The sequence below is a fragment of the Polistes dominula genome, unplaced genomic scaffold, assembly GCF_049000335.1.
Source record: "Polistes dominula isolate Pdom_NZ unplaced genomic scaffold, Pdom_raw_medaka contig_624, whole genome shotgun sequence".
In the NCBI taxonomy this organism is placed as follows: domain Eukaryota; kingdom Metazoa; phylum Arthropoda; class Insecta; order Hymenoptera; family Vespidae; genus Polistes; species Polistes dominula.
In genome coordinates, this window is record NW_028300891.1 from 418,246 (window position 1) to 431,466 (window position 13,221).

Consider the following 13,221-nt stretch of genomic DNA (forward strand, 5'->3'; position numbering starts at 1 on the left):
AGGGAATAATTAAACCTTGGCCTAAGGAGACATGTTCAATAAAAATGAATAGCGTAATTGTTTTGCAAAAATATTCATTATCAAGCAGTAGAATCAACTTACCATTTTCACCATCCGTTAATGCTCCCGCATCTTCTTCCCCCCTTTTGATTTTGTCAACTGTAATTTCAACAAAAATAATCCTTAGATAAATATTTTACTACAATTATAAAATATAATATACTATTCAAAACAATTAAAAACTTATTGTAGTATCTTCGTCAATATCACATATCATATTTTATAATCATTAATGTGTTATACAGAAAAAACGATGAGTAGAATAAAATCAATTCAGTTTCTCGGGTCACTTAATTTTTTTCCCTGTTATTCACTTGATTGATATTATAAAACCAGTTCACACTAGTGATCCTTTTATTGTTTTATCCATCTTTAATTTCGATATTATTTTGTGCATGCAATATGAAAATTTGAAGTACATGAGCTCAATTCTTTTATATTCATTTACTTTTGCATAACATTTATGTTTCAATATCTATTTTCATATATTAAAAATATACTTACTGTGTGACGTATGATTCTGAGAATGATGATGATGATGAGACGATGGTGGTTTCCTTTCCGGTCGAATGCGTTCCATTAATTTACTTATACGATCATTGCCTCTATCTTTCCTGACTATTGGACCAAGACAATTTTCTTCTACTACACGAACACATTGTCGATGAATGCTTAGGGAACAATCTACACGAATGAAGAATAATTTATTTTAATATTTTAATATACATTGTGTTTGTTAATTTCGTTATATCTATTTAAAAATTACTTAATTTTATACGTACCACTACACAGATATCCTTGAGGACCTATACCACCAATAATTAATTGGCAATGGTTGCAATAAGTTATTGTAAAATACTGATGTGCTACAAAGCGATGTCCTCTAATCGTCATTTTCCTAGTCTTTCCCGTAAGTAATCTAGCTTTAATATTTGATTTATCTTTAGCTACAAAAGTAGGTACTCGGTCAAGAGACACCGGTCGTATTTGAAAAATTTTTGTTAATATCGTAGCCAAACCAGCTGCTGTTGTAAATTGTCGAAGATCTACATTTTCCTTTTCTATATCTTCGCTGAAATATAAGAATATCATTTTATTTATTATACATTTTTTATTTAAATTGTAAATATTTTATTATTAATAATATCTTACAGATAAGGTTCCATTTTAGGCAAAAGATACGTTTCTATAATCTTCGTTTCTTTCGCTTTGTCAGATACACTTTCATCCAGCTGAGAATCACTTGGGCCAAACAGTGTACCCAAACCTGCAGTCCTTTTCTGTTGAAAATCTGCAAGTTGCTCGTTCAGCTCCTCTTTTGCTCGATTACGTGCTTTCCAAAATATCTGTTTAATTGCCAATAAAAAATTGCTTTAAAAGAACTGAAGAAATACATACAGTGAGTCAAAAAAGTATTCGTATCCCTATTGTCAATTTAAAACAATCAATATTTTCTTGTAATACAATATTTAAAAATTCTTATATACAGAAATTTAAAGATTATTATACTTTTAAATTGATATAAATTTTATTGTAAAAAAGAGCATTTTAATATAAGAAAAGTAAAATTTAACTTAACTGATAAGACAATTGGTCTTATAAGAAATGCTCAATCATTTTAACTCTTTCGCTACGAGCGTCGTCTATAGACCGTATCTGATTGACGACATATTTGTACGAGATTCGGCTATAGAATTCGACAGCGTGATATTTTTATTGTTAGGTATATTGAACATTGATGGCATTTGGCTCATTTTTTAATTTGTTTTTAATTTTTTTTTGAACAAATGTAATATAAACATGAATCGGTTTCGCAGCGAGACCTGCCATAGCGAAAGGGTTAAAGGCACTATAAAATGAAAAGCCAAGTACTACTTATAAAAATAATCATTGTGTATTCTTTTTACATATTGTATAGATGCTAATACTTTTGTGAAACCGATTTTTCATCATTATTAATGTAAAGTTATATTTTTGTAAGAATAAAATGTTTTTTTGGAATCAAATTTATATTCATTTTAAAGTTTAATAATCCTAAAATAGGTTTCTATAAACAGAAATTTGGAATCTTTTCATTACAATAAAATATCAATTATTTAAAATTTACAGTAAGAGTGAATATAAATACTCCTATGACTCATTGTATGTAACAATATCTTAATCAAAATATACCTACTTTACGTAGAATTTCTTCTTTATCAGATTCTTTTAGGAGAACATCATCTATTTCATGTGCAACGTTTTCATCTACGTTATGTAGATGGAGAGGCTAAACAAAAAATAATTAAATGTTAATTTAAATTATGTAAATAACAATTGATAAAAAAATATTGAAATAATAAATTTTTTACTTACTGCACCAGGTACTAAAAAACTAGAATGAATTTCGTACGCCCACTTTCTCATTTCTTTGGCGTTTCCTTCCTTATATAAATCCGTTACTAAGTAAAACAACTGTAAATTAAATTATATATTTTATATTAAATGTTAATATAATATATTTATATATAATTATATATATTAATATTTTTAATATTAAATATTTTACAATCTGTGATATAATACACTTTACCTACCAGACTGGAAGGATCACTGTTTGATAAAACGTAATTAATAAATACAGCAAGATGAGCATGATGTTCCCACAGCCTTGACAATGATTTGAATGGGCCGTGGTCTTCCAATTGACCCTAAATCAATGTTTGATATAATTAATTATTTATAGATTATACAAAGCAAAATTATGTTATCAAAGAAAGCATCTAAGAAATAGACTTACAAATTCTTGATCGCTCATATCATCGTCTTCCATTGACATGATTGGTTGTTGTAACATTGGTAAGCCAGGAATGCTTTCGTTGAGAAGTGTCTGTCGTAGTGGAGAAACAATCACGTAACTATCGTATGAACTCTTCAAAAATAAAACATAAAAACTCAGAGATAAATTACAACAACAAAAAAATTAATGAAAAAATAAATAAAGAAAAACAATAAGAAACAAAGAAATGACATATATCATATTGTTATACAAGTAAAACCGATGTAAAAAAATGAAACTTACATCATTTAAAGAAGAAGAGGTATCATTTCCTGGACTAGGTGTTGGATATGGTGGAGGTGGAGTTCCTGGAGGTGTAATATGAGGTAAATCTTCTACTTCAACATTATTGTGTCTCGAATGTCTTGTAGGTGAAAGATCACAAGCAGATTCAGATGCTATTAAACGTCTGCTTGCCTCTGCAGGGGAGATCATCGAGGCTCCCAATTGCTCTGGACTTGATTTTGTCCTTTGATGTTTATTTAGCGAATTTGACGAACCTAAATTTGCACCCTGCGAAAACTGCAAATAGACAATTATTTAGTTCATTGAATCAAAGAAATTATTATCACACATTTATATGCAATACAACGAACAGTAATATATAAAAACAACAATTACATAAAAAGACACTTTGAAAACCTATTATGAATGCATAAGTATTAAAAAAATGATGAAAATGAGAGAGTGAAAGAGTGAGAGAGTGAGTGAGAAGAGAGAGGTATGTAAATATTATAATAAACTATTAATACGAAGAAGCATTTGCTAAATGTACGATCTAACGATATAGCAAATTATTAGACAATAAATTCTCCTATAGACATTTAACATAGCAATAAAATGTAAATATTTGTTTTGCAATTATGGTAATAATATAATTTCAATTATAAAATAATTCTGAAAAAATAAAATAAAAGCAAGTCATAAAATTATGTAAAGAAAAATATCTGACTATATCCAAATGTATAAATATATAAAAATTAGACTGTAAATAGAATAGCATACACAATATTATGAGATACATATGTGATCAGTGGATGATAAGATTACTTACAGAGTTAGGTATGCCATGACTGGTGGTTGAGGGCGTTAAATGAGTCAGCAGATGTCGTTCCACCTCCATTTGGACTGTATTTTGTGTATTTATTGCAGGTGACGGTCTAGGAGGCAAAGGTGGTGGAGAAAGACTTTGCATGGATAAGGATTTACGAGAAGGTAGAGGTGGTGGGACATCACCACCGCTACTACTGCTCGAAGATGGATAATAGTCCGGGGTACACGCGGTGTTTGTTACCAATGAGCAAAGCTGTAAGACACAACAAAAGCATTTGTTAGATCAAGGTTAGCAAAAGCTTTAAAACACCCATTCATCAGTTGGAACACCTCTGACAACCAGGCTACCGATAACTATATAAAAGAATGTTCTTTATAAAAGAATGTTCTGCATATTGAACGAAATACTTCAGAGTTAACGAGAGACTTCTGTTGTTTTGTATAATTAAAGCTTATTGTTGGCCCATATTATTATTAGTTAATATTAAAAAGGATAAAATAGAATGGAAACACACACAACAACAGCATAAATTGAAACTATCAAAGTTTAGCGAATAACATAACGATGATTTTAAAAAACTTAATAAAAAAGACTATATCGACAAAAATTTAAAAATCATGTAATAAATTTTCTTATATAATAAATAATTATGTATTCTATAATCTAAAAATATTTAAAATAAAACTCCAACAAAATGATATAAAAATTAATCTAAATAAAGTGTTAATAGTATAAGCATAAAAAAAATACGCACTAATAAAGACAATAAAGCAACATCATATAAAACTTTGAAAACACAAAATATGTTTGGATTAAAACACTGGTGATCATTAAAAAGATGAACGAGCATTAAAATCTTGTAAAACAACGAGCATAATAAAAGAAAAAAATAAAAAGAAAAGAAGTAAAGGAAAAAAAATAAAAATTATTCAATATGAGTTCTTACCTGCTCGTTATTGGTAATTGCGGAAAGTCGATCCTGCAAGGTACGAACTCTTCTTTCGGCCCCTGCTAAATCCGATTGTAAGGTTGCAACATTGTTGACATTGTAACCACAGGCTCCAGCTTTGGCTATTTCACTACGAAGTTTATCGACGTAACTTCGTTCTTTCTCCAACATCAGCTGGAATGTATGAACGCGTTGGGTCTCCAACTGTCGTTTCTTCTCCAGCTACGAAGCGTAACAAAAAAAAAAAGAAACACAAACAATTAATATTAGTCGAAATTTACAATTACGGAAGTAATTAAAATATAAAATAATTATATAAATATATAATAAAGATACATATATGTTGTAATGATTAACACTAGATATACCAGACCAGTCATTTTGACTAGTCGACCATTTTAATTCAAAATGTCTACTTCATGTAACATTTGATTTCTGTAAATAATTAAGCGTTTTGTTATTTAAAAATGTCTATAAATCCATTTATCTATTAAAATTATTATTTTTAAACATTTTTTGCTATTTTTTAAGAGTAAATAATAACTGGAAACCTCAAAAAGCATTTTTTTATACACCAGTCATTTTGACTGGTGTGGTAGAAATAGGTATACTGAAAATGGTGGTATATCTAGTATTAATTTTAATAATAATAATAATAATAATAATAATAATATATTACTATAATATATTAATGGATAAGTATACAAAAAATGCTATTATAAAAACAGAGTAATAATGTATAGATATTAATTTGAAAGCAAAATATTTTTATTTATATTAATTATTATTTTAAAATTTGGTTTAGTGAAATTACAGATAAAAATAAGCCCGCAAATAACATTTTGACGGAGTCTAGAGGAGAACTGTCCATTACAACCGTAGTGCGACTGATAATAAACTACGTAACTGCGAACTCTCGTATAAGTTTGTATATTCGGGAATATGCTGTTTTCAGAAGTTGGAAGGAGAAGTTTAGAAGGAGAAAGAGGGGAAGAAGAAACAAACTATAGAACGTGTAGCAAACTACACGTCTAAAAGGAGTTCTAATAGATAGGTCGGAACAATAAACTATCTAGAAACAGTCACGATAATAATAACAACAATGATGACTACGAAAGATAATAATATTATTGAAACATTTTGTGAAGACAATTTTTAAACACAATAAACAATAGAAAAAGAGTAGATAATTATAAAATCGATAAGACAAAATAAATGATAATATAATGACAAAGTTCCTTTATACATAAACGATTTACGAATATTACACATCAGTAGTTAAAAAAATATATTTACCAAGAATCTATCAATATTTTCGATTCGTTGCGATCAAATATAAATAAAAGAAAAAACCTATAACTTTTTTAGCACTTAAACACATACACATAAAGACCTATAATTTTCGCGTTAATAATTGATTATACAGATTTATCTTACATATTTTTCTGTACCGTCCATGAGACGAATGTCTGCAAGGTCAGTATCTAAAACAAACTTTACGTAACTTTATTTCCTTAACATCCACCCAGTGGATTACAAATGTAAAATATAAATCTCTTGACAAACTTGAAGAATTTGAAAAATCAAACGTTCAATCACTTTCAAAACGACTAGGGGTAAACGAGGAAAGCTTTCTTTGCATTTTGACTAGATGGTGAGCAGCTGAGTCACGTGACAAAATGGCGGCAGCATTCGATCAGTGCGCGGCAATATTTGAATAAAAGAGGAAAGAAAAGAAAGGAATATATAAAAGTGGGCTATTGAAAAAAGAAAAAAAAGATAATGTAACTCACATCGACCGGTTGCGGTCCGGTGATAAGGGAGTTGCAGGGTGCACTACCACTACCACCCCCCATTAGAACGGTTGATGCCCTATAAAGAGAAGTCGCCGCTTGGGAGGGTGATAGCATCGCCGTACCAGACGGCAAAACCGAAGACCGTTGATGTTGTTGACCGGCCGGGTAACCGATCTGTAAGCCTGTACCCATTCCTGTCGAACTACCAGCACCGAGTGGCTTCTGCTGCACCGTCAATGCCACCTGCGTTGAGGCTGCAACAAAGGTTCAAGGTCGAGGATTAGTCATTGGATATTTTCGCATGGCTTTCTGGTCAGACTATGCTTTCTGCTCTCTTTCTCTTTCTCTTCTCTATCACCATTTCCATCTCCATATCTATCTTCACCTCCACTTTCAACTCTACCTCCATCTTTTCCTTTAACTCTCCTTCTCTATACTCAACTTTACTCCACACTTAAATGAGATTATCCTTAGCGAACGTTAAAATCAAATATATATAATAAAATCATCAACGTTAAAATCAGATATATATCACTTTCTCTACTCCTTAAATGAAATGAAAATAATTTCATTTCAACAATAAAGATAAACGATCTTTAAATGAACTGAATGCAACAAGGATCATAAAAATGGTGTAATTGTAATATTGACATTTATTATTTAAAAATTACTTTAAAAAGTAAGAAAGTAAGTATATTTTTGACAAATAACTATTTAGTATTAATTTATATCGTAGAGCATATAATATCCAAAACTAATACATAGTGAAATTTTTTAATTATAATACTTTGATTATTATCGATTTAACTATTCAAAAGAAGGTTTTTTCAGGTCTTTATCAGGTTTTTTGGTAACAACAGTTACTAAAATATTCTCACGGCAATATTGAAAAGTTAGTATGTGTCCTACTGCGTTTAAATCGTTTAGTTGTAAAATTCGCTGAACTCTCGAAACGCGACGTCATTCAAGCGAATGCTAGCGTCGTATTCGCAAAACTCTTCCTAACTGTTAAATGTAAATATTTAGGCTGGCATATGTATTACCGATCTCTTTGAGATCGTTAGTTAGTTCATTTGTATATACGTATGTGTCTATACGTGTGTGTGTGTGTGTGTGTGTTAGTCTCGTTTGTAACGAGTATGAAAAGGACTTAATAACCTAGAGTACGATGTAATGTAGAATCGTGGGTGAGTATCATCCTCCTCATGGTCATCATCAACGACATTAGTAATACGCAATTTATTATTCTTTCCTTCTCTGTGAATGCTATATATATATATATATATATATATATATATATGTGAATCTATAAATGAGAATGGAAAAGAGAAAAAAGAGATAGATGAGCCACGAAAGAAGAAATATAAACTATTGGAATTGACCAATAAATAATTTACATAGAATTTTTAATATTAAAAATGCTAGAATTATTTACTTGAATATTAAATACACAAAATTTGCAATATAAAAAATACTACATAGTACTAGACATAAACTTGTAAATATTTTCAATATAAAAAAATACTAAATATAATATAATTTATATAATACAAAATAAAATAGTATAAATTAATAGAAATTTCGACATTATCGATCAATTTAATATTTTGTTTGTCGCCTATTTTTATTTCTTTTTCTTTTAAAAATGAAATAGTAATATATTTCTTGATTTTTGAAATTGTTCTCGTATCTTCCATTAGTCAATCTTTAGTCGAACCAACTATTTATTGTAATACGGTATATTCTATGATCATGCTTTTTTCCATCGAAAAAGGTGGGGGTGAAATGGCGTATGGGATATGCAAAACGATTGAGGCTTAGCATGTTCCTCGGGTAAAGAAAATAACCGTATTGCCACGAAATCGTAAGTTCGATCTCAAACGCAGTCTGCAAAGAACGCACGTACTCACTCATCCACGGTATGGAGGGACACCAAAATATTTGCATGCATGTCTACCGAGACTGGTGCATGAGTCACGTGTATACCACCACCGCAGCACACCATGGTATTACCGAACATTCATACTTTCGAGAGAACGGAACGCAACCTTGTTTTCGAATTTTAGTCACGGCCAATAATTTAACAAATAAAAAATAATAATTATATGTTTAAAAATAAAAAGAAAAAATATATATATATTTAAACATTTATTCCTCGTCGCATTTGAATAGATTTATTAAATGATTTGAAATCATAGGCAGTTATATAAGTTTTCTCTCTCCAAGTTTCGTGAGTCATCATCAATGCTATTTCTCTCTCTCTCTCTCTCTTTCTTTCCTTCTTTCTTTCTTTTTCTCTCTCATTCTCTTTCGCAAAGTATAACTAGATAAAAGATGACTAGGATTCTACCGCTTGATCGAGACCAGTTGTTTTACTTATGATCGAACGCAACGCTAGTCGCCTAAGCAACAACCATAATATATCCGAAGCTACGAGAAATCATGGAATAGCTTGTGAATCGTCGATTATGTAAAAGCGAAGAGTTATGATAATCCGTACAATTTATTTTGCAAGACGACAAAGAAAATTACGACAATGACAATGACAACGATGATGATAATGATGATGATGATAATCATGACTATGATTATAATATCCAAGTCCATGAGAATCTACTTCCTAATTTGCACTCTCCGAAATCGTATTAAGAAATACGTTATTCAAGAGAATAATAACGCGAGGTTTTTCTGCCCTCTCTCTCTCTTTCACATTGAGTTAAAATTTTTTATATTACGTCGCTTATAAATTATAACGTATGATATAAAAACAGAAACGAGAGAATGAGTAAAATATAATAATAACAAAATAAATGGAAAATAAATAAATAGATAAATTCTTTTTTACAATGCAACCAAATTTGGATATTATGTCTTTGAAATTATAACGTACGATAATATAGAAAAAAGTGAGTGAAGGATGATGATGATGATAATGATGATGATGATGATGATGATGATGATGATGATGATAATGATGATAATAATAATATGAACAAAAAAAAATAAATAAAATAGTACCAGAGTAAATTTCCACCGGTGTCTCGACCCAAGCTCTTTTGAGATCGTATGTAGTTCGAGTTTTCATGTAGGCGCATTACTAGCAGCCCACTTAACAAGATCCAACCACAATTTCGATTAATTTTAATTTTCTATTATTTTGTATATTTTTATTCTTAAATTCACACACTATATATATTTGTTTGCAAAAGAAATGTACTCGTTTAAAAGGAAGTACGAATATACAGGCGCGACGTCGTACTCAAGACTGCGTCAAATCGTGCTACTGAGCACGAAGAAGTCAAGAAAAAGAGAAAGAGAGAATGAATATGCGTATAAATGTGTGCATAAGAGAGAAAGAGAAAAGGAGAGATATATAGATATATTCCGCACAAGAGAAGAGAACGTGGTGGATATTCGTACCGGGAAAAGTTCGGAGCCAGGTGTGTATTAATATGAATGACGAGGTTCACTGTTTACACACTTCTATACGAGCACGGCACTGTACCAACCTACGATTGGTTTATATGTGACCAGAGATCGACAAACTAAGAGTTTCAAACACTATCGTTATACCATCACAATCTTTGGATATTATACTCGTAACTTTTTTCTTTTTCTTGTTTCTTTGCAAATTCATTTCTACACCGAGATCGTCATCGTTTAAAAGAATGATCTTTGCATTTTCTTCTCCTTGCTCTTCGTTTCCTTCTTCACGTGGATTCCCTCTGTTAATCGATGACGTCAGAGACAGAATCACTTTATGTAGGAAAATCTTACGCAAAATCTATACAATTATTTAAATCTAACGATTTAGAAAATACGTATTTGGATTTAATTTATCGATTTGCTAATCTTTTTTTATAAAACAAAAAATATAAAGAAATATATTTATGTTATAAAAGATGCAAATAATAATACTCCTTTTCTGTAATCAGAGTTTTTGTTTCTGATTTAAAAAAAAATAAAATTGTATGATATGAAAAAATATCATAAATTGCATAATAAATGCAATACTACTCATACAAGTTAAATGGTTATATTATTATAAATATTGTTTTAATTATATTATTTGTTAATGATATCGATTATTCGATTAGTCGTTATCGACGATTTAATAATATTAATAATATCATTTTAAAAAATCTTTAATTATATCAATACTAAATTATAACTTATTATTTTAATAATATTATATTTTTATAATATTCATACACAATATTTATTATACAAGTTATAATAACTGCATAAATATATTATATTTAAGTACACATATAATTCATACTTAGCCAACTAGCCTTGGTATATAAACTAATTCCAACACACATATAACACGTGACTTCAAAATTAAACAACAACGACGACGTTAAATATAATTAAAAATGAACAATATTTGTGTGCATACATATGTGAATATTTTCTTTTATACTTTAATACATAAAAAATATAAACGATCCAAAAGATCTCCATCACGATAAGAAGATAATAATGATAAAAGGAAAAGATGATCGTTCTAGAATATGTACATAGTTCGTGCTTAGAATGAGAACCAACACCAATCAGACCAGTTGTTGGTAAGCTCAGAAAGAACACGATTGAGTCAGAGCTCCTGACACGGTCAGTTGCAACCTCCGCGTCTTTTCTATATATACATATAGTTGTATACATATACACATGTTTTTTTCTCTTAAAAGTATTTTTTAATCCCAAGAAGAAGGAAGGTTGTACGCGAATACACAAATACAAGTACACTTGACTACTTGGTCGCTATTAACAACCACCCATGGTTACGCGAGTAACAAGCCTGATATAAATCGGTTGATATGTCTTTTCACGACAATATAACCGATCCAAAAATACATTAGCTTTATCTGTCCTGTTCTATATATATGTAGAGAAAGAGAAAAAAAAAGAAAAGCTTTATATTACCCGACACACTTTTGCTAATCGCTATCGATTCAATCCTTCGCGCGTTCTCACGTGAATGTGTTATTCATTCGATCAATACGAACAATTTGAAATAGATTAAATAGAAATGATTCGATGTGTATTATACTGGCTTTTTTGTATGTGTTCTTTTTTTCTTATTTTGTTAGTATATATTGTTCATAGAAAATTACGAAGGAAAAAAAAGTCGTAGTATAGTACGCATAAATTATAAAATATATAACTAACATAATTACAAATTTTTCATACACAATTGAGAAAATAAAAAAATTAATTTAACATATGTAGATAAAAATGGCGAGAAGAAATACATTAATTAATTTCTAATTACTGTCGAACATAATCAATAGAGAATCAAAAGACATTCATTTAACGTTAATCATGATAACGAACCAATCAGCTGACTGCAGTTAAGATTTGGCATTAAGCCGTAGGAAATCCGGGAATATTGAATTTCGAGATTCGAACGAATGGTAAAATTTTTTTTTCTCTTTTTCTTTCTCTCTACTGAACTTTGAATAAATTCATGACTTCGCGAAAATAACGTAACGTTCGTGGAAAAAACCGTTCACGCGAACAGCACGCGTCTAATCTTTCTAACGAAAATGCTGACTTTACAAATATCCTCTTTCTCGAGACGATCCTTCCTTTTTTTTTATATGTGTATGAGTTGTCTGAAAGTTCGATATCGATTTTTAAGGAAAATTCAAAATGGAAATACTTTTATATTTCGCTATATATTTAAAAATATACAAACTTTTCAGATAACATAATGCTTACTATACATAATATATTTAGTAACTAATTGTAAGTTGGAATTCAACTTCGTTCTTTTTGCAGATAGCAACATATTTTACATTGTTAAAGAAGTATTCAAAATATACAGTTGTACATTTGCATCAATGCACATCTATAAAAACTTGCATTACTTGATAATAGAGTTTGTTAAACAATGCAAAGTGTGCAGTTGTACAGATGCATAACTGCAGAAACTTACGCTACTTGAAGATAAAGCTTGTTACACAAAACCAAATTTTCTTTCTATCTGCAAAAGAAACAAAATTATAGTCCACCTTAGTTACTAGACATATCATGTATATTTTTCCCTTTACTCCACAAAAAAAAAGAAAAACAAAAGGAAAGAACAAAAAATCAAAATCAAACACGAAAAGGAAATCTTCCAATCATACGATTTTGTTTACGATTGCTAATGCGTCATCAAAATAAATAAAAAAAATTAAAAAATTCTCAGATGATCTTCAAAATGAAATACTTTTTTTTGTTAAGAATCTTTTAGGTTTACAATTAAGCTTAAGTTTTCCTTATTACAAAAAGAAAACAACATATACTAAAAGTAATGTTTAAAAAGTTTGTAGATAAAGAATATTTGATATTCTACAAATCAACCCAGAGAGATTTTTGGAGCACCCTGTATTGACAAAACACGAGACGTAATCGTTGCACAAAGACGATGAGAACGAATTTCGCGTGGAAATTCGTATTCGTGAGGGGTGAGAGAACAAATTTACCTACTCACCCAACAACAACGACGACGACGACGACAACGAATCACGTTTAAGACTCTTTCCTTCTCTTTCTC

The 13,221-nt window shown here is 29.8% G+C and overlaps 1 protein-coding gene across 6 annotated transcripts in view; it reads right to left on the bottom strand.

Moving 5' to 3' along the window:
• RhoGEF2 (Rho guanine nucleotide exchange factor 2) overlaps positions 1 to 13,221 on the bottom strand; it is a 69,270-nt gene that overhangs the window by 37,747 nt on the left and 18,302 nt on the right. For 3 of the 6 annotated variants that reach the window (XM_015332150.2, XM_015332149.2, XM_089177312.1), the window contains exons 5-16: positions 6,675 to 6,931; positions 4,879 to 5,103; positions 3,933 to 4,184; positions 3,122 to 3,400; positions 2,840 to 2,971; positions 2,637 to 2,750; positions 2,416 to 2,514; positions 2,237 to 2,329; positions 1,213 to 1,406; positions 843 to 1,132; positions 565 to 744; positions 103 to 159 (exon numbers count right to left, since the gene is read on the bottom strand). In XM_015332150.2, the coding sequence (XP_015187636.1) occupies positions 103 to 159; positions 565 to 744; positions 843 to 1,132; positions 1,213 to 1,406; positions 2,237 to 2,329; positions 2,416 to 2,514; positions 2,637 to 2,750; positions 2,840 to 2,971; positions 3,122 to 3,400; positions 3,933 to 4,184; positions 4,879 to 5,103; positions 6,675 to 6,931 (2,172 nt within the window). Of the gene's footprint in view, positions 1 to 102; positions 160 to 564; positions 745 to 842; positions 1,133 to 1,212; positions 1,407 to 2,236; positions 2,330 to 2,415; positions 2,515 to 2,636; positions 2,751 to 2,839; positions 2,972 to 3,121; positions 3,401 to 3,932; positions 4,185 to 4,878; positions 5,104 to 6,674; positions 6,932 to 9,695; positions 9,937 to 13,221 lie in introns of those variants that run through there. The other 3 variants (XM_015332152.2, XM_015332151.2, XM_015332153.2) reach the window with 3 other exon arrangements.